A 24,407-nucleotide genomic window follows, 5' to 3' on the forward strand; every position below is an offset into this window, starting at 1 on the left:
ATATTACAGCAGGCTAATGTAGCACAACATTCTTAGTCTAACACTAAGTCAGCAGATACTACAGCAAGATAATATAGCATAACATTATGAAATTTAAACAAAGTCAGCTGGTTAGCTAGTGCAACAGAAAGATAATATAGCATAGCATTAGCAGCTTAACATAGTTAACTAGGTAGGTAATGCTACAGCAAGCTAATAAAATATAACATATTAGTAAACCCTTCAGTCAGCTATTTAGTCTTTTAGACAGTGAATAACACAGTTGTTTTGTTTTTTGTTTTTTTTTTTACTGCTGGTTACCCTGTATGTTGCTGTATGAGATGAGAGATTATAAATGCAACATTAGCAAGGCTGGAATTTTGAAAATCAGTGATGTCAAGGGGGTGAGGGGGTGGGGGTGGGGGCTTCTCCCATCAAAGGTCATGCTTTGACATTTTCACATATTACTGAAACCATATTTGTTAATTTTTGTTCAAACTAATGAGTAATCTTCTACATGGCTATCAAGATTTTTTTTATATGTATATTACTACAAAAACAACACAGAAGCCTATTTTCTTGAGTCAAAATACTGCATCATCTGACCTCAAAACCACCTATTCTGATTTCCTCAGTGAAGTAAAATGAGTTAAATACCATTTACAGATTTATATTACAGTCAACTGAGAAAAGCCCTGAAAATACTCTGCTGGCTAAATCGAGCAATCGGGAGGGAAATATATACATATCATGTATATCTTTAATTTCTGAACATGTTAAAAAAAACATAACTTTAGCAATTGTTCCATATTTTTAATCAAGTCCATGGCATAAATTGACCTAATTATACATATGAGCTGTGATGTCCTTCTACGTGAGTTTTTTCTGCATAAACAAATTATAAAACTGTGTGGCCAATAAACTGACTGCGATGAGCTACATAATGAGCATTAAAGAGATATTATATCACCCTGCAGTGGTCCCAACCTGCTCCGTCTGCTAACACCCTCCTCACCTTTAGCCGCTAACGATGCTAGGTGAGCAGCTAATCATTAGCATTTACCGAAACGTTAGCTCCCATCGACTCACCGAGTGATTGACACCCCACATGAAGACGCTCAGGACCGGTTCGCTGGCTCGGAACACCTTCACCTTCTGCTGCACGAAATGCTTCTTTTTCGTCTTGGTCTTGGGCGCCAGGATCACCATGGGGCTGGAGGTGGCAGCCATGGCCGCGGACTGTCTCCCCTCGTCCCCCTGTGCGGAGAGCTGAAGCGGCAGTGACACTTCTTCTCCCTGACGGCGGCCGTTTCTCTGGCGGCTCGATCACACCGACGACCGCAGCCAAAGTTCACCGGCCCGCTCCGGTTTCTGCTACACTGACGCAGTTTCTCCGGAGCACGATTTAACGAACAACCCGGCGGGATGAATCATTACTTCCTAACTTCAGCCGGGCGTGAAGTCCTGTCTCTGGATAACAGTCCTCCACCGCCCCCTCCAGCCCGCATATGTTATCATCAACCACGAGGGCATCTTATGAGTGACATCCGGCAGCAGCCAATCAGTATCCAGACCGTGGTGTCAAGTGACCTCATTGTGGGCGGGAACATCCTGGTCACGTGGTGTATTCAGTCGTCGACAGTTGGAATTATAAGAATCAGAATCAGAAATACTTTATCAATCCCAGACGGTATATTGATTATAATAGTATTAATTATTACATTGCACATTTTTAACAATGATAACATTGTATTAGAAATTTAAGCAGCAGGAAAAATAGAACATAAACATGAGTATAAAAATATCTCATAAAAATATAAACATAAGTGGAAGATCATAAACATAAAATATATAAATGTACATTGTACTAGGAAATAAAAACAGCAAGTGTACAGTGTAATAATAATAATAATAATAATAATAATAATAATGTTATATGTATACAGTGTAATAAATAGCAATTAAGTTATAAACATACAGACTAATAAATAATTAAGATGTTATAAGAATACAGCGGTGTTAGTGATGTTTTTTATGACACAAAATGAAGCATTTTAAGAAGGAATCGAGCAATATGGTTCTTTTTCATGGCCAAAAACTATTATTGGTAATCAAGAAAAATCAATCACTGATATTTGTATACATTAAATATTCCATATTAAAAGTATTATTGTACTAGGTTTCTTCATTATTTAAGCTTACTATAGCTGAATATGTACGATAGCAATAGAAGTGTCTATTAAATTAATTGGATTAATTGGTTAATTGATTTGGTGAAATGAAGCCTAGATCCTAATTTAAGTTTCTTAACTTTTAATACTGAAGAACAATAAATACTGAGCAAACTGCTGGACAATGCAGGACAAGTCTTACTAAGAATGGGCAATAAAACAATAGCAAAACATACCAGTAATGGCACTTTGGATAGTTTAATTTGTTAAAATGTGTTAAATGTATTAAAGGTACAATGAAAATTCAAAACAAGAACATAAAATCTCTGTTGTGTCCGTCAGAATTCAGGAAATGTGTAGCTACACAATCCAAGATTCAGTTCAGTTTTTATTCAAAACTACCTGAGAGCCAAAGAAAAAGATAAATTTAGATTTCATTCATCTGCAGAGAGAAAATCCCAAAGAGCCAAGCTAACCATCTCTGTTGGTCTTAATGTCCAGTTTCCTTCAGTTTCTCCTCCTCGTAGCAGTTTGGGCTGAGATGTGACAGAACATGAATCAACATGTATTCTCAGATTTAGATGAATAAACTTTAGCTCACATCCTGCTGCTCTTCATCCACGTCAACACTTGTTTGTTTTCTTACGCACCTGCATGAATCACAGAGTTTGCTTTGTTTCAGGGAATCTGATGGCGTCACCTTCAGGGACATCAGCAACTTCCAGAGAAACTGATTCAGGTTTTAACAAGACGTGAAGGAAGTCCATAACAGAAACATGTTTTTTTTCCCATCTAAAATATCCCCTGATTCAGTTATAAACCTACTTTGGACAACCTATCAAAGTCAAATTTAATGTCAATTCTGCCATTTGTGTGGGTTGTTTGTCTCAGACCCAAACATGCAAGGCATTGTAGAAAAAAACAGAAAAGACAGTGACATTAAGAGGGTCATTCCAGAATTGGAGGACATTTGGTCTTCAAAATTTTTGAAAAATAAACCTTCTCGTTACATATTCATCAATAATAGGTAATAAACTATTAAAGGCTTGATTAGCTCAGCTTATACATCAGTGGTACCATTTAATTAGTCTTTTACTGATAATATGAGGTAGAGTGAGACATTCATTGAAGGCTGACAATGTTATGAAAATATGAAAAATAGAAGAGAGGACATAGCTTTGCTCTACCCATTCTTTAGGAAAACTGTCTGATGATGTTAATTCCGGTGTATCATGTGATTCACTATTTCAAAAAAAAGTTTTTTTTGAAACTGTTTTATCTGAGATCCAATCTGGTTATCAAAGGGATGGGACAAGAGAAAAATGCAATTTTATGTCGAACTCTGCAGTTATTGTGAATATTGTGCAAGTAGATATTTTCAGATTTAAAAGCTTTGCAATGTAGTGTAATTAGTGCAGAATAAGATGCAGCTGATGACACAGCAGGACAAGTAGTGGAGCCAGCCGATGTGTTAGCTGTAAAAAGGCAACAATCAGAACATAACATTTGGTTCATCAAGACGACATGGAAACAAATTGTGACTTTGCACACATTATAATATAATATAATATAATATATAAAAAAATTGCACAGCAATTTTTGTCTCCTATCAATGAATCTACTTTAGTGTTTTAAAGAAAAATATACTAAAGTACAAAATGCACAATGAAGTGTAAAATATACTATGAACAAAACATCACTGCCATATGTAAAGAATGTACAAATGTTGAAATGCATGAGGAAATAATTGAATTTCATGTGCTTAATTTTGCGTGATTTCACTCAAAATATCTGCCATGTCTCCTTTCCGGTTTATGAATCAAGGTGTTTGCAAAAATTTGCACTTTATTACATTGTTTTGCAGTGAATTTGTTTGTGACACTGATCCCTACATTTCTAGTTTTCATATAGTAACATTTTTAACCTGTAGATGGCAGAAAAGTCTACAGAAACAACCTGCTGTACAGCAACCGGCACAGTTTTAGATTAAAGGGATGCTGCAGAGGGTTGGATGTTGCACTTTTATAAAACTGTGGGAAAGTGGTTAAAGAAAGAGAAATGTGTGAAGCTGAGTTTGACACTTTTAGTCTTTAATATGCGCTGAAATCCATAAAACCACTGGGTTTTAATATAAACACTTGAATGTTCCTGTTGCATCTTGGAAACTCCACATTAGAATTAAATCTGTGTGAAATGCATTAAAAACCAGCTTAACAAATAATCTGCATGAATAAATGGACGTTTTCTGAACTTTAAACCCTCCAGAAATGAGTCGGATCCATCTGCAGACGTGCTCTCTGTTCAGACAGAAGTAGGACATGTGATGCTACAAAGGATCATGTTTCATGCTTCATTTTCTGCAAGACCTTCACAAGTCATATTATGCATTTTACAGATGGGATGTTCTATGCTGTTACCTTGGAAACAGGCATGTATCTGGTCCCCGAGTGGAGAAGCGGGAGAAAATTATCCTTTATGCGCCGACTAATGGCTTAAAAGCAGCATGACTCTAATGTGCTCTAATGTGGGATTTCGGTTTGACTGCAGAAGGGGATTCTCGCTCACTGAGAACAGAAATCTGAGCTCAGTACAAGTACACGGCAGCCTGAGGATATGCAGGTGGATACAGTACATGTAACCTCAGTACAACCTCATGCAAATAGGACAGGATTCTCTATTTTCTGTGTTTTTTTAGCATTAGACTGGAGAGTTGGTTGCAAAAATCACAGCCACTTTAGTACAAATCAACTTCTTTTTTTATTTCTGTGGTGCAGACAAGGAAGATGCTGGGTTGCTAATGAAGTCATAATGTTAGGGATAAACTCATTTTTGGTAGTTTGGTTGATATTTGTGCAACACGTCTGTCACAGAAATAAGAAATACTCTGTTAAGATGTGTTTTTATGTTGATTTTTGTTTTTGCAAAGAGTTACTTTTGTACTGTTGAATGCAATCTCTTTTTTTTTAAATTGTCATATAAACTAAGAGGTCAAAAGTTTGAAAACACCTTCTCATTTAATGGTCTTTCTTTATTTTCGTGACTATTTGCATTGTAAATTCTCACTAAAGACATCAAAACTATGAACGAAAACATATTGAATTATGAAGTAAACAAAAAAATGTGAAGTCAAAACACGTTTTATATTTTTGATTCTTCAAAATAGCCACCCTTTGCTTTGATCACTGCTTCATGCATTCTTGACATTCTCTCCATGAGCTTCATGGAGAGAATGTCATGAGCTTCATGGAGCGAACCTGAAATGGTTTTCACTTCATGTGTGTGCCCTTCAAGGTTCATTTGTGGAATTTCTTGCCTTCTTAATGGGGTTGGGACCTTCAGTTGTGTTGTGCAGAAGTCAGAATGGTCCACAGTTGACAGCTCTATTTGACAATTGTTAAAATCCATATTATAGCAAGAACCAATCAGCTAAATAAAGAGAAACAACAGTCCATCATTACTTTAAGAACTGAAGGTCAGTCAGTCTGGAAAATTGCAAAAACTTTGAATGTATCTCCATGTGCAGTCACAAAAAACATCAAGTGCTACGACCAAACTGGCTCACATGAGGACCGCCCCAGGAAAGGAAGACCAAGAGTCACCTCTGCTGCTGCTGAGAAGTTCATCTGAGTCAACAGCCTCAGAAATGCAAAGTTAACAGCAGATCAAATTAGAGCCCAGATAAATGCCACAGAGTTCTAGTAGAAGACGTATCTCTACATCAACTGCTCAGAGGAGACTGACCAATCAGGCCTTTATGGTGAAACAGCTGCTATGAATCCATTAATAAGGAAAAGCAACAAGCAGAAGAGATTTGTTTGGGCCAAGAAACACAAGAAATAGACAGTAGACCAGTGCAGATCTGTGCTTTGGTCTGAAGAGTCCAAATTTGAGATCTTTGGTTCCACCTGTCATGTCTTTGTGCGACGCAGAAAAGATGAACGGATGGTCTCTACCTACCGTGAAACATTAAGGAGGAGGTGTGATGGTGTGGGAGTGCTTTGCTGGTGACACTGTTGGGGATTTATTGAAAACTGAAGCCACACTGAACCAGCATGGCTTCCACAGCATCCTGCAGCGACTTACCATCCATCTGTTTTGCATTTAGTTGGACCATCATTTATTTTCCAACAGGACAATGGCCCCGAACACAGTCTTTGTAAGGGCTATTTGGCCAAGAAGGAGATGATGGAGTGCTGCTTAGGTCAGATGATCTGACCTCCACAGTCACCTGACCTAAACCCAATCCAGATGGTTTGGATGAGATGGAACGCAGAGTGAAGGAAAAAGGAACAACGTGACAAAGTGCTCAGCATCTCTGGGAACTCCTTCCAGACTGTTGGAAAACCATTTCAGGTTCTACCTCATGAAGCTCATGGAGAGAATGTCAAGAGTGAGCAAATCAGTCATTAAAGCAAAGGGTTACTATTTTGAAGAATCTGAAATATGAAACATGTTTTGATTTATTTCACATTTTTTGTTTACTACATGATTCCATATGTGTTCATTCATAATTTTGATGCATTCAGTGAAAATCTAGAGGATAAATAAGTATGACAATAAAGAGAGACCATTAAATCATTAAATGAGAAGATGTGTCCAAACTTTTGACTGGTAGTGTACATGTTCATGTGATTCCTTTTTTATTTTTTTTTCCTGTGGAAGATTCCACAGTCAGCTTGTAGGTGGGACTTCCTGCATCATTTGTCTTTTGCAGAATTAGTTTCTGGTTTTAAATCCAATATTACAACTTCCTGTTGTGCATCACAGAATAGTTTTATCGTGTTTGAGTTGTTGGGTGAGCTGGTGTGCTCGAGTCTGTGAAGTTATGAGGCCTGGTAATGATCTAAAAAGGAGAAAAATGGTGGACCATCTCCAATTTTACGTTTTTTATTTATCATCAGATATGTATATGTAAAGTAGCCTCTGCAAAATTTTAGCTTGATATATTAAAACAGTTTCTGAGATTTTTTTTTTTCCAAAACTACCCGTTGACCCACTTTCAGCAGGTATTTTCTCACATTGAAATTTGAAAGTGTTTGAACTACAATATCTCAGAAACTATTAAAGATAAAAGCCTGGAATTTTTACTCTTATTTCTCATCATGTCATTGATTCAGAATCTGTAATAGTGGACAAATAATTTTAACAGTCTCTAAATGTAAGTGAGAAAGATGTGAAAGAAATGAAGCCATCACTAAAGGTCCAATTTTTAAGCACATTAGCAATAAAACCAATAACACAGAAGTCAACTAGAACTAGTATTTGATGTATCAAGCTAAGATTTCGCAAATAGCTTTAGAGATATTGATAGTTTATGATAAAAAAAAGGCAAATCAGAGATGGCTGACTGGAAATTATTCAAAAAATGTGATAGTTAGCGATGGAAAGACTATATATCTAATTGTATATTGCATTTTTGACATTTATCTTCTGCAAAAATAACTTGCTTTTTTGTAAATGTAGTAAAGTTGTAGTGCAAGCACCTCAAAAATCATGTTTTATGTCCAATATTTAAGTGGATATACTTTGCTCCTGTCTGTTCTTTGCAACTGTAACTATTTTTTCTTTGAATATTTTGACCAGGAAAGCCTTGAAAGTTGCTCTCATTGAGGCTCTCATGGCTTACGTGACTCGACCAAGCTGCTTTACAAGCAACATATTGTCTTTCTAATAAAAGTGAATTTGGCAGATTGATCAGATTGATCTGTGTCAGAAAAGCATCTGTAAATCCTATGTTTGACTGAAAACACAAATAACACTACAATAAATGACCACAACAGAGAGCACAAAGGTGCAGATAAACCTCCTTCTTTATTTCATTTTTGCATCCAAGCTTGATCTGTGTACATTTTAATAGGCTGAAGGACAATTTTGTTTAGAAGTTTTCTGCTCTGAAATATTGGGACGTTCCCCAGGAAGGTCTGCAGATGCAGACTTCTAGAAAGAAATGCACAGTGGCAAAGAAAGGTCAGAGTCTGGATGTATTTAATTTGACATTAAGACAACTCTGAGCTCTCATGCAACTAGCAGGAATGCACAAAACTTTATGAAAATATAGACTGACATAAAAAATATAGACTCTTGTCCCACCTCACTGATGACCCAATTCAATCTCAAATAAAACAGTTAAAAATTGAAATCTTCTTCTTTATTTTGATATCTCTAGTAATTGTTTGGGGGCTGCACGGTACTGTAGTGGTTAGCGCTTTTGCCTTGCAGCAAGAAGATCCCCGGTTCAAATCCCGGCCTGGGCCTGGGATCCTTCTTCCTGTGGGTTTTCTCCGGGTACTCCGGCTTCCTCCCACAGTCCAAAAATATGCTGAGGTTAATTGATTACTCTAAATTGTCCGTAGGTGTGAATGTGAGTGTGACTGTCTGTATATGTAGCCCTGTGACAGACTGGTGACCTGTCCAGAGTGTCCCCTGCCTTGCCCTGAGTCAGCTGGGATAGGCTCCAGCACCCCCCCCCCGCGACCCTAATGAAGATAAAGCGATGTATAGAGAATGGATGGATAGTAATTGTTTGGACATTTTATTTAATCGACATAATATTTTAAATAATAAAAACCCTGTTAGCGTAACAGAAGAAGAACAAAACAGCGAATCCCATGATATGCTGGAATTAACATCATCAAAGAGTTTTCCTAAAGAATGGGTAGAGCAAAGCTATGTCCTCTCTTCTGTTTTTCATATTTTTATAACATTGTCAGCCTTAAATGTCTCACTCTACCTCATATTATCAGGACCAGACTAATTCTTTTTACTGTTTTCCATCTTGGTCAGCAGTAACAGCTAGCTAAATATCTAGCTTCTACTCGTGAGAAAAAGCTAACATTAGCATGGATTAGCAACCCTGTTACTGTGATTAGAGTAGGGTTAGCAAACAACAAATAAAACATGGAATAAAAAGGGTTCTATTGATGTGTAAGCTGAGCCAATCAAGCCTTTGATAGTTTATCACCTATTATTGATGAATATGGAGCAGAAAATTGTAAAAGGGAAGGTTTGTTTTTCAAAAATGTTGAAGACCAAATGTCCTCCAATTCTGGAACGACCCTTAAGCATTTTGATAGGGTTAAAAAAAAAAAAAGAAAACAAAAGGATTTTCAACAGAAAAAGTCTTCAAAATTCTTCATTTCATGCAAGGAACACACTCAACACCAGCTGTTATATTAATATATGTTTTATTCTTCTCCATTTTTATTATCATTATGTTTTATTTTCATATTTGCAAATCTTACAGGTCCTCTGTGCATGGACCTTTCAACACGGCACACACATTATTGGCACAACAAGATTGGTTCAGAAATAGATAAATTCTAATCACACTTTTAATAGCACACAATTTCATGACTTTTGCAAGGACTCGGAAAAGACAGACAAGAACAAGAACAAATTTGACCACATTTTTTTCCTGCTTTTAAATCAAGAATTTATAGTTATGATGTGAGGAAAATAAAACATAATAGTAACATGGACATTCTCGATTCTCAAACAAACGAAGCATAAATAATAATTTTTTTAAAAAAAGGAACTTAAAAACATGAGATATAACCATAAGATGTACAGCAGTTGAATAGAGCTCTGATGAATGTGATGATTTTTGCCATAAAGGCGCCTTTAAAGCACAACACTTCCCCTAACATGAAATAAAATAATCTCTGTCTTTAAATAAGAAACTGCTGACAATATAAAAATACATGGCATTGTACTGTAGTTCATTAAATAAACCAACAATTCATATATAAAATATTATATTGACGTGTATAAAAATATGCCTTACAACTTTTTGAAAAGGGTAACAGCCGTAAGCTTTTTGTCTGCCACTTCAGAACACACAGTCGACCACAAAATTCCAACATATGTACAAACAATCAACTAATAAGCAGTCAGAACGCTAAATAAAATGAACAGAAGCATCCAGGATCATATTCTAGGTTTTTTTTTTTCTGACTTGACATTTATATAAGATACTGTGAGATTCAAGCAGTACTTGATGGAAATACAGACTCAAAAATAAATTAATAGAAAAAGAAATATTCTGTCAATTAGTTGATATCAGTGTATCTTTGGAGAGAGGGAGAGAGGACGGTGAGGGAGACACATTTTTGCTTTTTTTTGTGTGTTTTTTTTTGTATGTGTCGCATCACCTGCGTAACAGTATTTCAGCCCACTGAGATCAGAACAAACACAGGCAGTGTCAGCTATCCTAAAGTGGAAAAAAGGAACAAAGTAAAATCTACCAGAAAAGCCGGGACAAGAGCCAGGGGATAACAGAGATCATTGGGAGCGATCACCGAGGCTGGATGCGAGCATGCAGCACGCCGCCGGACGACGCAGAGGACTGCAACTGTTGAACATTCAGGCAGATGTTGCTGCTGCTGCTGCTGCTGCTGCTGCTGCTGGACTGTGAGAGTGTGTGAACTGGTGTGTGTTTTCCATAGGAAGTGGTTTATCCCTGCTACCTCCTGTCCAGGCAGTGTCTAGCACATGCTAAAGCCACCCCCTCTCCCTGTGCTCCTGCTCCTCCACCTCCTCCTCCTCCTCCAGGCTCAGAGCAAAAGGACGGACTCATCCCTCACTCCCCATCGCATGGTAAAGTGCCATCCTCGCTGGCATGTGAAGGGACGGGCGTGCCGAGCTCGTCCACGCACCAGCAGTGGCCACGCTGCATGCCCTTGGAGGAGCGGCACTGTGTGAAATTACAGGAAAGAGAGGGAGATTTTGGAGGTGGAGAGGAGGAGAGAGGCAGAGAGAGAAAATGATATGTCATCATAGCGCAGCAGTGATTCTCACAGAGCAGGAAGGTGTCAGTTATTCTCAGCCCCTGTGGTCAGACCTCTGGATGCTGCAGTGTGTTCACGTTTTCACAGCAGCTCCAACAAAGTTCCACTATCATGTTTCACCGGCGGCTCAGACTCTACCTGCTTTTTCCTGTAGAAGCCGCGGGTGTCACAGTTGGGTATATAGATGTCGCGGTCGGACTGGAAGATCGTCAGCTCCAGACCCCTCAGGACGCTGTTGAGCAGCTTGCGACAGGGAGCCTGAAAGCAGCAGCAGCAGCAGAGTGAGACTTGAGGCATCACCAGAGGAACCTAGTGAAGAAGAGCTGCTCCCCCCCTCAGGTGACTGACTGTGGTGGCAATAATCCTCTTTGATCACTACACATGTCGATGCAAATCACCAAGGATTAGCCACAGTGATGCAGCATTACAGCCACAGGCACACAATACGTATATTTATATACATATCAGATGCCACATATTGTATAACATTATATAACCGTTTTGTTACACAATGCTTTGGCTTTTCAGGTCACTGGATGGTTTGAAGTGACTGTGCGTTTTTTTTGTGTCACTTTCTCAGATTAAACTGATCATTTAGGGGACTGTTGCTGCTGTTTCCATGAATTAGCTGAAATGATGCAGATGAAGCCGAGTCGCCAAGTGAGGAATCTGTAGCAGCAGCGGCCGACTCCAAACTTTCCTGATTCACATCATGCTCAATTAGTTCTGCCGCATAGCAGCACACACATCATGCACCATAATGCATGGCTCTGAAGCCGAGTGTGTACATGCCACTGCAACACCCCAAACAGCACAGCATCTATAGTAAAAACTGTCCGTATGTGGCCGTGTACATCACAGACAGGGAGGAACAACACAGATTCATCAAGCATCAGCGCCATCTGATCGGCTTCACTCATCAAAGGTGGTAAAATAAGAGCGTGAACTTACTTTTTCAATGTCACCACTGTGCGAGGGATGTGGACCTGAGAGGAAAAGACACAGCAGCGTGAGAATGTGACATTAAAGCATCGATTCTGTCAACAACATCCAGCGTCAGATCACACCGCACGTCGCGGATTCACACTTTAGTTGTATATCTCGGAATGCATCTTACGTGAGGCTGGGGAGACCTAATTTCCACCAGTACATTTCCTTTTTCCACACAGTTAATCGCAGTATCTCGGTTTGAACAGTAGATGGAGATCACTGCAATAAAAAGCAGCTCCACCAGGATGTAGGTGACACTGTGACAGTTTCACATTCAGCCTAAATTCTCCACAGTGACTTGTAGGACACATCATTGTCATGCAGCCTGTCATTGAAATGCTGCATAAATCACATAAACGCAGGGTTCACTTACACGCCGATGCAACAACGCTCCCTCAGTGCATTCCCACATCATATTTTCGGTGCTTTTTTTTCTTTTCTCTCCCATCATTTACCAAGAGCAGGACTAGTAAAGACAATTGACATTTTTAACAAACAGTGCCGCGGAGGAGTATCGGATGCTGGAATTCATTTGCGGTGCACGAAACGCAGCCAGGCTTAAATGCCACGCACTAATTGGCCTTTCTTTTTGATGGTAAGTGACACAGCATCACATGCAATTTACAGCAGCACCGAGGAGGGGAGGCGGGGGGTGGGGGGACGACTCACTGTATAAAACACTGTACACGAACCTGCATGCAAGAGTCTGTGGATGTGTGATTTCATGCACGTGTGTGTGTGTGAGTGTGTCTTACCTGTGGGGTGGGGCCTCTCGGTGGGACTAGTCCTGCTGTGCTTGGCGCAAATGCCCCTTCCCTGCAACAGAGCCTGGAGGGGGCTGTGCTCCCTGGGTGGGGGGACACAGCGGAGCCCCTTGGCACAGCTCAGGGTGTAAACGCCACAGGGCTCCCCGGAAGCCAACACCGACGTGCTGCCGGCAGCGTTGTGGTCCCTCGGGGGCCGACCTGCCCCCAGTGGATCCCTGCAGGAGGGACAGACCTTGAAGGGGCCCAAGCGGTTCGCCCCGGTCCACGATCCGCAGTGAGCAATCAGCAACAAAACAACGGTTGTTAAGTTAGAAAGGATAGGCATTTTGTGTCCAGGTCTCAGGTTCTCCACACTGTCACTCTCTGTCAGTTTAAATGTGGCTGATGCTATTTCTGGATGTATATTTCTCTCTCTCTCTCTCTCTCTCTCTCTCTCTCTCTCTACCTCTGTCTCTCTTCCCCCCTTCTTTTTTTCCTCCTTCTTCCTATACAGTAGCTTCTCCTTTGGTGCTTTGCCGGTTGAGTCCCCTGCAGTGCCAGAGGAGACAAATGGAGATCGAGAGAGACACAGCAAAGCACCAGCTTTTAAAGATCTGAAAGGCGGTGATAGAGAGTGAGAGAGAGAGGCAGGGAGAGGGAGAGAGAGAGCACAGTTATGACACCTTCAGGGGCTGGGACTCAGAGAGAGAAAAGGCAGAGAGAGAGAGGGAGGTGGCAGGGAGGCAGAGAGAGAGCAAGTGGGGGGTGGATTATGTTCCTTTTCAGAAATTATCAAAATCTCCCCACCCTTTCCTGTTAAATACTAAAACCTCCATCCAGCCCTTCTTCTTCCTCTTCCTCTTCTTCTTCTTTCATACACTTAAGCTCAACATTACACGTGCACAAACACTTTTCTTTCCAGTGTCAGAGACCTTTCTGGAACAATATTTGCCATGGTAACAAATACATGTATATGTGCTTCCATCAGCGTCACCACTGCGGCGTGTTTTCTGCTGCCTTTTTTCCTCTTTCTTTTTTCTTTCCTGTAGAAACATGTAAAAACCTCCAGCTGAGCTCCACACCTGCAAACCTTGAACGTATCAAAGTTTACAGAATGTTGATTTAATGAAGCTGAAAAGAAATCAAGCGAGTTGTCGTCTTGCGTGAAGTTTAATCGCACCGCTGCTGGGATCTAATCCAGTCTTTAATAAAGCCGGTCAACTTCTAGATTACGTTTCATCTGATGTTAAAGCGGCGGCGGAGCTGCTGTTGCTCGCCAGCTGTTTGAATTGGAAGAGTAATCATCTGGATAATTAGCAAGAGGAGGAGGAGGAGGATTCCGTTTTGCAGGAATGCACATCAACCAGCCCGAGCCGAATTACTAATAATGCAATCCATCGCTCCACTCAGCCAGTTAGGATTTTCTACATGGGTGCCATCTTCAAATGATCACAGTGATCCCTTCAGACTTCTTTTCAATGTGCAAAACTAAACTAAAATATTCTGATGGATACAGATTATTTAATGGATTTAAATCACTTTAGGCTCACAGCTCAAGACGGATGTATAAAGAAACTTTGCAGCACACTTCAGTAGGAACTTTAAGCCTCCTGTTTTCTGTAAAATCTGCAGTGTTATGTAACTATTTTATCTTTTATTTGAATAATTTTGAGGATGTATTATTTCATAACCATGGGAACTTTGGGGTGGCAACAAATCTATCTGAGCAAAACATTTTAAAGATGTGCTACCATCCCTGCAACAAATAATATCAATGGAAACAAGAAATACTCACACAGAAGTTCAAATAGAAAGAGAAATTGAAAGCAAAGTGGAGTTTCGGCACAAGAAAATCACTTGTTGTGGTTGGGTCTGTTGTCCTAAAATGTAAAACGTTTGCACAAAGATGCAATGTAAAACCAAAAAACTTGAACAGTAACATAATTTGACTCATCATTGCTTTTTAAACACGTTTACATGCAGCACACATGACCTTAAAGTGTTAGGGTACAAAACGTGATTCTGCCACTCGCAGTACAGACACGACAGACAAACTCACTGGCCTTCCACTCACAGGAATTCAGGGCTACATGAGGCCAAAATCTGCCTCGCCATCAGCGGCATGTTGTTCTGATTAATCCTGGCAAGGAGGGCAAAAATCACCTGCCGTCTTGTGTTCCCATCAGCCACAGCACTCGTCTGTTTCCACACATCAGGAGAATGTTCCAACACACTCGCCAGACCAACAGGGGCTCGTTCTTTTCCACGCTGCCCTGGATTACTCATTTCTCCTCCACCATGTCAGCCCTCTCTGCTCCCCCTAAAGTTCAGAAACTCTTTCTGCTGCCACCTTTGCTGTCAAACCAACCCTCTGACCTTCTGCTGAGCTGACCATGACTCATATCAACTGTTATATCAACAAAGGATAAAGAGACAGCCTGTCGAGAGGAGGAAAACTGTAATGTGGGGCTCACCAGACAACGCACGTAGTAAAACAAGCTACTCAATAAAGTGTGATGGAGGATGCATCAAAATAAGACCATCATCAATCGTATTTATCTTCTTCTTCAAAACACTGAATTGGTGCATTACTGCCACCAGCTAGTATGGGAGGTTGGTCAGACTACTCATAACATTTGTTTAACAAAATTCCTATTCGTCTAACATACTGAAATATGATTTACTATTTGTTTTTGTTTGTTTGTTTGTTTGTTCTTGCAGAATATCTGTTATATTAAATAGCACTTTTAACTTTCTGAGGTTTTGGATCAGATGTCTTTTTTCTGACGACATTATTTATTTATGTATACATATCTTCCTATTATGTTTAACTACTTGAATCTGATTCCTGATTTTACTCCCTCGTCTCTCTTGCCTCTTCTTGCATATTTCATATTTCTTTCTGTCACTTAAAGTCTGTATAACCATCATTCTTTCCTTTCTTTTACCACTTTTCTTTCAGTGTCTGCTTAATAAAACTCTTCATTTCTCTTAATTCCTGGTGGTACAAACTGCCAAATCTGGAATTAGTTTTTACGGTTTCTTTTGCAACTTTAACATTCAATCAATTTCTGTATAATATATCAATATATGCCAGTACACACAAAGACAGTTACGTAAGACTTACCGTTTGAATTCTGCATGTTTTGCTGTATTTCTGTCAGATTATCTGCTCTTCAATCTGAATAACAGGATTGTAAACGGGTTAAGTCTGGAAATATAATTACTCTCTTGTATTCTCTATCATTGCTAATAATATTGTAGCATTTCTCCGGTTGAAACTAATAATCCCCCAGAATATCAGTTTAAATACATGCGACTTTACCATGACGCACACATGCATCCGGGAGACGTGATTGGCTGAGCGCTTGTCACCGTTTCTGAAACCTCGCTGTGATTGGTTGTTTAAGAACCGACGGTGTGGCGTCACTGGGAAGCGCCGAACTCTAGTTTCCAAAGTTTTCTGTCTGGAGCTATGGATAGCTGATGGCCAAAAGTGAGTTTCTGCCTCATTGACCGCCTAATTAACAGGTAAGCGACTGACCTGCCGATAAACGTACCTATGATGAAGCCGAGTTCCGTTTTTCATTTATAGACACACAGCCTCTTGTTATCCTCCTGCTAAGCAGCGAACCTGCAGAGAAGCTAACACGTTAGCCGCTATGCATGCTAACCCCTGTTTGTCTTCGGGACTAAACTGACCCCTTGTGATCATCTAATGAGCAGATAGTTATCATCTTGTAGTGTTATTTAATTAACACAAACATGTGTGCAGCTTTCAGTTAACTGTTTGGACATACATGCTATTTTAAAATGAACTAGCTATGTAGTTAGCATGGTGGCTGGAGGCACGCTAGCTTGCAACCCTTGACAGCGTTAGATGTAAACATTGGCACGCCCCCTTCCCTTCGTCGTGGAAATGTTCCACTTTAACTGGAGTTTCACGTGAAATGGTGACACGGATGTGCATGAGACACATGTTTTGCTGGTGTGATTCGTGTGTACATAATGTTCTCTGCTATTTTTGCAATGTGTTTTTAATATATTCTCATATTGCCTTTATACACTTGTCTTTTGAACTGCTGCAACGGTGAACTTTCCTTACTGTGGGATCAATGTAGTTGATCTTATCTTACATTATTGTATTTGTAAGGACCCATGTCAACTACCTGTGTTATTTTGTTGCAAAATTACATTTCTGCCCATCTTGCAAAGTACAACATCACAACAGTCTACTGTTGTGTTCATTGTGGTCTATTAGGGCTGGGCATCCATCCATCTTCATTTGGGCTGTAGAGGGGCTAGAGTCTATCCCAGCTGAGTTAGGCCAAGGCAGGGGACACTCTGGACAAGTCACCAGTCTATCACAGGGCCACATAGAGAGACAAACCAACACTTTTGCATTCACATCAATGGACAGTTTAGTGTTACCAATTAACCCAAGCATATTTTTGGACTGTGGGAGGAAGCTGAAGCACCTGGAGAAAACCCACGCATGCACAGGGAGAACATGCAAACTCCATACAGAAAGATCCCAGGAAGGTGGGGACATGAACCGGAGATTTTCTAGCGGCAAGGTGAGGTGTGCAAGATCAAGGACTTCCTGACTAACAGACCCCCGCATGTCAGAATGGGCTCCTCCACATCCTTCACCATCGTCCTCAATACTGGTGTTCCTCAGGGCTGCATGCTGAGTTCAGTCTTATACACACTGTACACTTATGTCTGTATTGCTACTCATGGCTGCAACACAGCCATCATACAACTGTTGTGGGCTTCATCAGCATCGGTTATGAGACACCATACAGGGAGGAGGTCCAAGCACTGGCGGTCTGGTGCAGTGACAGCCACCTCAACCTCAACACCAAGAAGACAAAAGAGGTCATTATTGACTTCTGGAAGTCGAGGACCACACCGCACTCAGGCCTGAGCTTCAGTGGGGAGGAAGTGGAACGGGTCACCAGCTTTAAGTTTCTTGGCCTGCGCAACTTGAAGGACCTGGGCTGGACTGTGAACACCACCCACATCATCAAAAAGGCCCAGCAGTGTTGCTTCTTTCTGAGAACACTGAGGAGGAACACACTCCTTCTTCTACCACTGCACAATAGAGAACGTCCTCACCTATGGCTGTACGGTGTGGTGCTGCACTGCATCTGAAAAGAAACAACTGCAGCGGGTCATCAAGACGGCTCAGTGGATCATCGGCTCCCCACTTCCACACCTAGAGGAGATCTATTCCAGCTGTCTCCTCTGACGGGCCACAAAGATCCGGAATGACCCTGCCTATCCAGGACACACTGTTCACCAGCCTTCCCTCTGGCAGACTCAGAGTCATGAGAGCCCACACCAACAGACTGAGACACAGCTTCTTCCCCATGAAGCTGCCGAACGGAATTTCATTGTTCCTTTGCAATGACAATAAAGCTTCCTATCTTACCAAGCCACTTTTCAGCCCAGCGCTGTTCAGTATAGCTGAAATTTTAGAATGTTAAAATGGATAGCTCAACTGGTTGAGTGGGTGACCCATGAACAGGGGCTGTAGTCCCCAATGCAGTGGCTTGGGTTCGAGTCCAGCTCAGGGCCCTTTACTGCATGTCTTCCCCCTATTATTTTCCCTATTTTCCTGTCTGCCTCTCATCTATACCTGTCTAATAAAGCCATATATATATATATATATATATATATATATATATCTCAAGTCAATAGCCATAATTATGGTTAATTTTTATGCCTTACTTTTAGGTTGAATTCACTTTACTTTGAATTAAGCTCTTTAACCTATTTATCAAGATACACAGGTTAAAAATGTAATGTCAATACGGTACAATGTTGGAAAGCACACATACATAATATGTTACATATAGACAAAGTAAATAAGGATAAAGGAACGATTTCACCATCATATACTTTGAATAACGAAAGCAGATAAACCTGGAGGGGCAGAGAGTGACCATGACAAAGATGATGAGTTAAAGTTTCCTAGTGACCGACAAGGACCAGGTGTCTTTGGATCTTAAGTCCATCCACTTTCGCCTCGCCAGGGTAACTGCTGGTCTCCACCAACCATACACCAGGGGTGACGGGAGGCTCAGGTAGCTGCAGAGTAGACTGCCTCAGGAGGCCTATGAATCAAGGAGGGAGCACACTTGAGGGTTAGTCAAGCAACCAATTGTTGTGTTTCCATTATGTGCTTGAACGGCTGTTTGTTTGTGATGCATTTAAGTGAAATTGCTGAGCATTCTGTTGAACAATTTTCTTATTGCTGTTGATGTCTGTTGCCAGTACATATCTCTATTGTTTTATTTTCTATGGTCTAGACAAAAATACAAGGTGTTTAAAATACTCATTTTAAACATCATTCCTTGTCTGGTCACATGAAAGAGAGAAACTAAATGTGCATAATTCAACCACTGAGGTGTTCACTGATGACTTTAAATGCATGCTGCTAAGAAATCAAGATAATATATTATAATTAGGGTTGGACCTGAATATCCTGAATATCCGAATATTCGTTCACTACGGCACTATCTGGATATTAATTTGGCATCCGAATTCGGCCCTCCCCCGCCGTCGGACGTCACCGGGCAGAAAGAATATGCAGCTACTGTCTTCCCTCCGCCTTCTGCCCACATCGGCTCATCTCGTCCTGTGATCACATAAACATATATGTCTATAACATGTACACATATGTCGATGTGATAACGCTTCACTTCGTTGCATAAACACACGACAAGATGCTGAAGACCGGTGTTTGGGAATTCTTCAGTTTAACTAAAGACTAAACAAGGGCAAAATGTGGACCCGGGAGACCAGACGAACGGATCCGAATATTCGGGCCGTCCCCCCCCCCCCCCCCCCCAGTCGGACGTTACGGGGCGGAACGAATATCCGGATATTTGTCTTTAATAGGGCCCGAATATTCGGAGGCCAGAAACCACTATTTGGGTCAGGCCTAATTATAATGGTCACAGTGTTCAGTTTATTCTAACAGAATTACTAAACTATGCTTAGTAATGAAGACATGCTTCAAAAAGCCTTGTGTAAATGCCATGTTAGGTTGAATTTTGATATTACTACACTGACATACAGTACTGTCAATTTTAAAGCTTGTACTTGGTGTTAAACATCAGCAAAAATCTAATCTAATGCACCCCTAGAGAATATCAACAATGGTGAGACAGCAAGCAATGTGATTACAACACCTTCATTTTACGAAATTTTTTGTTCTGAAGTTAAATGGAAAGTATAAATTAATTTATGAACTGGTTAATGGAGATATGACAGCTGAGACAACAAACTTGGCACAGACCTTGTATTAAAGTGTTTATTTATTAATTGTTATCTTTACTCAGATGGATGACATCAATGTGCTACACCACAGATGCCTCCTGAATTTGAGGCGTCGAATCAGAGATATTGGGGATGGGCGGCCAGCACAGGAGCGATACATGAGGCTGCAGAAGGACGGAGACACACTCAGGTCAGCCTGGTCTTCAACTCGACGTGTCGGGAAATTCATCTGAAGTGATAGCGTGGCTTGTTGGATGAAAACAAGTAATTTCTATCAAAGGATCATTTTTTTTCTATAATATATTCCCTGCATCTTAGCAGCCATTTGTATTCAGGGATGCAGAGTATATCAGGTACAGTTTATTCTTTAATTTCACTGTAAAGTTTCCAGTGACAGTCATTGCTGGTTGTTACTGTAGTCTGGTATCAGTGTGATACTCTCTGTTGGTACATGGCACAACAAATACTTAAATCACAGTGTTTTGATTTACAGTGACTAGCAAAATCTGCTTTGTGTCTTTGTAACATGTTTGAAATGTGTTTCTTGTGATTTTGAGAAGAGAATGTAGTCATTGTCTTGTGTAGTGTAATGAGCTGCAGCTTTTAATACATTCAAAAGAGAAATATTGTTCAGACGCTATAAATAATTGTCTACAATAACTTTTGTCTAGCTCAGCAAAACGTTATAGGTGCCCTAAAATGAAAAATAACATCTTCATTGAATATACACTCAACAAAAATATAAACGCAACACTTTTGTTTTTGCTCCCATTTTTTATGAGATGAACTCAAAGATCTAAAACTTTTTCCACATACACAATATTACCATTTCTCTCAAATATTGTTCACAAATCTGTCTAAATCTGTGATAGTGAGCACTTCTCCTTTGCTGAGATAATCCATCCCACCTCACAGGTGTGTCATATCAAGATGCTGATTAGTGCACAGGTGTGCCTTAGACTGTTGAGCGTACTTCTATTAAACATAGGAATCACCCACATCAAAACATTTAAGCACATGGAGTAATAATGTCATTTAAAATGTAACTATAAATCATGTTTTTTAATAAAGTGCCATTAAAATGGCCTGATTGACTTTAATAAAGCCTGTCTGGACCTGAAGACTATTTCACAACATGGTACCAAATCTTCTGACAGTATTATTTGCTTGAGGTGTTTTGCACAAATACACACTTTCATATATAATAGTCGTGCTCACTACTTCTAAACGACATACAGAAAAATTGTGATTAGTTACATGCATGCTCTGAGATGAGTCCCAATTTTAACCTGAGTGGTAGTTTATACAGTTTTCTATTGAAACAAATGTAATACAGATGATGTATTTATTTATTTTTTCCTTTGGTCTGTAACAAAAAAGCATGTTCCTGTACGTAGTTGCACCTCACAAAATTTGGATATTGCTCAAGACCTTATTGCGATTTTGAAGTGTTTTTTTTTTTTTTTTTGTCTTTTGGTGGCTTTGTTAGACAGGTTAGTGGAGGCAGACAGGAAAGTAGGAAGAAGAATGGGGGGGAAGAACCCATGCCGATGCGTTGGGGATTATAGCCCCTGTTTGTGGGTCTCTCACTCAACCATTAGAGCTATCTGGGTGCCCAACTTAATCGCGATTTTGTTAATATGTTGATAAATTGGTGACCGTCAATGATACTGTATATATGATATAGCTTCTGTTGTTCTGAATTCCTTCCACCAACATTGGCTAAGGGAGATGCAATTAATTAGGGCTACAACCAAAACTTATGTCCATTGATGAATTAATCTGTCAGCAATTTTCTTGATTAATCAGTTAGTTGTTTGATCTATAAAATGTCAAAAAATGGTCATCAGTGTTTCCATCTCTGAAGATGATGTCCTTGTTTTGTCTACAGCCCAAAGATACTCGCTTTCCTGTCATAGATATACGAACAAATCAGAAAGTATGTAAATATTACAAGCTGGAGTTGGATAAGTTAATCATATTGTTGGCAATTAATTTAATAGTTGACATCTAAATGATCAGTTGTTGGTGCTCTCCTTTTTTTTTAATAAGTATTGATAATGTTATTCACATATATTTAGATTAATCTGCTGTTCATTATTTTTTTTTAAATTTAGTTGTCAGATTAATGTTCCAAACAGAAACAAACACAGCTTTGTTTTGTGAAACAGGAATGTGCACATATTACAAGTTTGACAGGCCGGTGTGTGGCCGAATATTAGATCCTTAAATATGAGACACTTGTCTGAGATGTAGTTTCAGCTGTAATGTAAAAGGCTTCCAACTTATTGCTTAGTTGCTGACTTGGTTTAACCCAAGTATGTTGATATCTGCCTCCATCAGTCATGAATCTGCTTTCCCTGTCTTCGTTGTTAATGCTGTCCTTTGTATTCTCTCGTTTCTGTTGCACATGTCGATGCACGTCCTCCTGATCAAACGAGGAGTTTCTGAGACATGAGATGTGTATTAGAACTCACCTATTGTTAACCTGTAATTTCTTCTCTTTAGTTACCAAGGGAACTCTGAGGAAGTGGGTTGCTATGTGGCTGGCCATCCTCTGTCAAAAGGAAACTGCTACTTTGAGGTGAGACGCACTGATAGAGGTTCTGTAATTTGCTGTATTGTACCTGAGTTGTGACTAAGCTGCACCGCCTGAACGTTTGCTCTCCAGTGATTTTTCTGTCTATTATGAATCAACGCGATTGCTAAAAACTACATTGCTGTGTCTGCTGTTGCTTTTCCTCGAGTGTGAATCCGACACAAGGGAGGTGATCATTAGAAACTAAGTGTAGTTTTAGTCTTTTGGACAATTATTTAGAAATGTTGGAAGGAGGAGTTATTCATAATATGATAGGCCACATACCACATACCATCGTCCCTGGTTGTGCCCAAGATTGCTTTTCCATCCAGCCGGCAATTTTATCCCCTGGAATCCCATTGCTGACAATTTTCTCAACTTCATATTAAATTCTGAGTGCCCCCCTACAGTCCCAGTTCACCAGTGCAAAACCACTACCTCAAAAATGTCCTAGCTGCATTGGAATGAGGGATGGGGTGTGGGTTAGGTGGTATCTCCGAGTGCAAAGATTAGTCTAACACACAGTGTTTTCCAGCAGGCCGACTGGCAGGAGGAGAAAATATTATACATTTATTTAGCGAAGCCGACGCGCCAGTCTGTTCTAATAGTCCTCATCCTTACAGAGGCGAGCGAGGAAGAAGAACCTCGCTGATTTAACACAGGAAAGTTGCAAGAGTTCAGTCATAAATTGGGCTCTGAGGGCAGCAGTGTGTTATTTATGAGCCGGCTTACTTGGTGTATGTCGGAGCAGACTTTGTGACACGTGATCAAGAGGCAGCAGGTGATGCAGGGAAGCTTCCTTGACTTGGTTTTGAAGCTTTGGGAAGAAACTGTAGGCTGTATGTTGTCCAGTGAACCAGCGTCATTCTGCTGCAAATCAGAACACCAGAGCTATACTAAGCCCTCCTGATTTGTGCCCTCAGCTTTGTTTTATCGAAACTGAAGTCATGTTTTCAGACATATGTTGAAGTAGACCTGGGGAATAAAACTAAACCGATGTGTGATGGCAGGGCTCTGGACTGTGACCAAAATGGCTGCATTTGCAACCTTTTTTGGAGTGTGTGCAAGTTAAAATTTCCAGTGGTCACGTTGTGTTCGTGCATGATGATCATTAAAGCTGTTTGCCATTGTGAGATGGACTTGATGTAGCCGCTTGTGCTGAGGCTGGTACTGGTGTAACAGGCCAGATAAAGCCCCCGGCCAACGTATACCCCAGGCTCTGGAATAGCCTAACCCAGAATATACCTTTCCAGGCCAAAATATACCACATGTAAGGCAAGATTACATCACATATTTAGGCAAAAATACAAAGACGTATTACGCTGATATAAGGATTAACTTATGGAGCACAGATCAAAGATAATACAAAGAGATGATATACTGAAATCTGTTACACAGAAACAGTTGAAAGTATCAACAGCCAGTGTCGATGTTCTTTGATAATGTTTTGCTTACAGCGTTAATTTTTCAGTTTTTCCTTTGATTTCAAATGTTTCAATTGTTCTTTCATAATGATTTGCTTGCTGAGCATACGTCTTTGTCAAAATACACCTAAATAACTTCACAATTAATATGCTTAATCTTTACGTGTTAACAGGTATAAACAGGCCTTGGCCAAAGTATACCGGGGTATAGTATATATTCTCACTGTTTCGGATGCCCTAGGCCGGTTTATGCCCCGGGGTATACTTTGGCCAAGGGGTTAATCTGGCCTATAACAACAGATCTTGTGTGGATATATCTGGTCTGCTTCATCCACGTAAATCCTTAACGTCAGTGAGCTGTGCTGGTTTCACCCTGGTTGCCCTTCAGTTTTTATTTGCTTCCTCTGTTGAATGTGTTGGGTCCTTCCATTATCCTTTATATC

The 24,407-nt window shown here is 40.2% G+C and overlaps 3 protein-coding genes across 4 annotated transcripts in view; 1 reads left to right on the forward strand and 2 right to left on the reverse strand.

Moving 5' to 3' along the window:
* Window positions 1-1,501, reverse strand: part of pip4k2ca (phosphatidylinositol-5-phosphate 4-kinase, type II, gamma a) — a 29,558-nt gene extending 28,057 nt beyond the window's left edge. The window contains exon 1 of the mRNA XM_022202802.2: window positions 1,069-1,501. Within this exon, the coding sequence (XP_022058494.1) occupies window positions 1,069-1,209 (141 nt within the window). The 5' untranslated portion in view covers window positions 1,210-1,501. The remainder of the gene's footprint in view (window positions 1-1,068) is intronic.
* A 7,816-nt stretch (window positions 1,502-9,317) lies between these two features.
* igfbp6b (insulin-like growth factor binding protein 6b) lies at window positions 9,318-13,353 on the reverse strand. Its single transcript, XM_022202803.2, has 4 exons — window positions 12,682-13,353; window positions 11,888-11,922; window positions 11,075-11,194; window positions 9,318-10,842 (listed from the first exon to the last, which is right to left on the reverse strand). Exons 1-4 carry the CDS (start codon window positions 13,016-13,018, stop codon window positions 10,729-10,731), a joined length of 606 nt encoding a protein of 201 aa, XP_022058495.1. The 5' UTR covers window positions 13,019-13,353; the 3' UTR covers window positions 9,318-10,728.
* A 2,713-nt stretch (window positions 13,354-16,066) lies between these two features.
* The window catches only part of spryd3 (SPRY domain containing 3), a 107,130-nt gene continuing 98,789 nt past the window's right edge, over window positions 16,067-24,407 (forward strand). The window contains exons 1-4 of one of the 2 annotated variants that reach the window (XM_051949300.1): window positions 16,071-16,203; window positions 18,714-18,824; window positions 20,025-20,152; window positions 22,471-22,546. In XM_051949300.1, the coding sequence (XP_051805260.1) occupies window positions 20,025-20,152; window positions 22,471-22,546 (204 nt within the window). In that variant the 5' untranslated portion in view covers window positions 16,071-16,203; window positions 18,714-18,824. Of the gene's footprint in view, window positions 16,204-18,713; window positions 18,825-20,024; window positions 20,153-22,470; window positions 22,547-24,407 lie in introns of both variants that reach the window. The other variant, XM_051949301.1, reaches the window with a different exon arrangement.

The sequence above is a fragment of the Acanthochromis polyacanthus genome, chromosome 6, assembly GCF_021347895.1.
Source record: "Acanthochromis polyacanthus isolate Apoly-LR-REF ecotype Palm Island chromosome 6, KAUST_Apoly_ChrSc, whole genome shotgun sequence".
NCBI lineage: Eukaryota > Metazoa > Chordata > Actinopteri > Pomacentridae > Acanthochromis > Acanthochromis polyacanthus.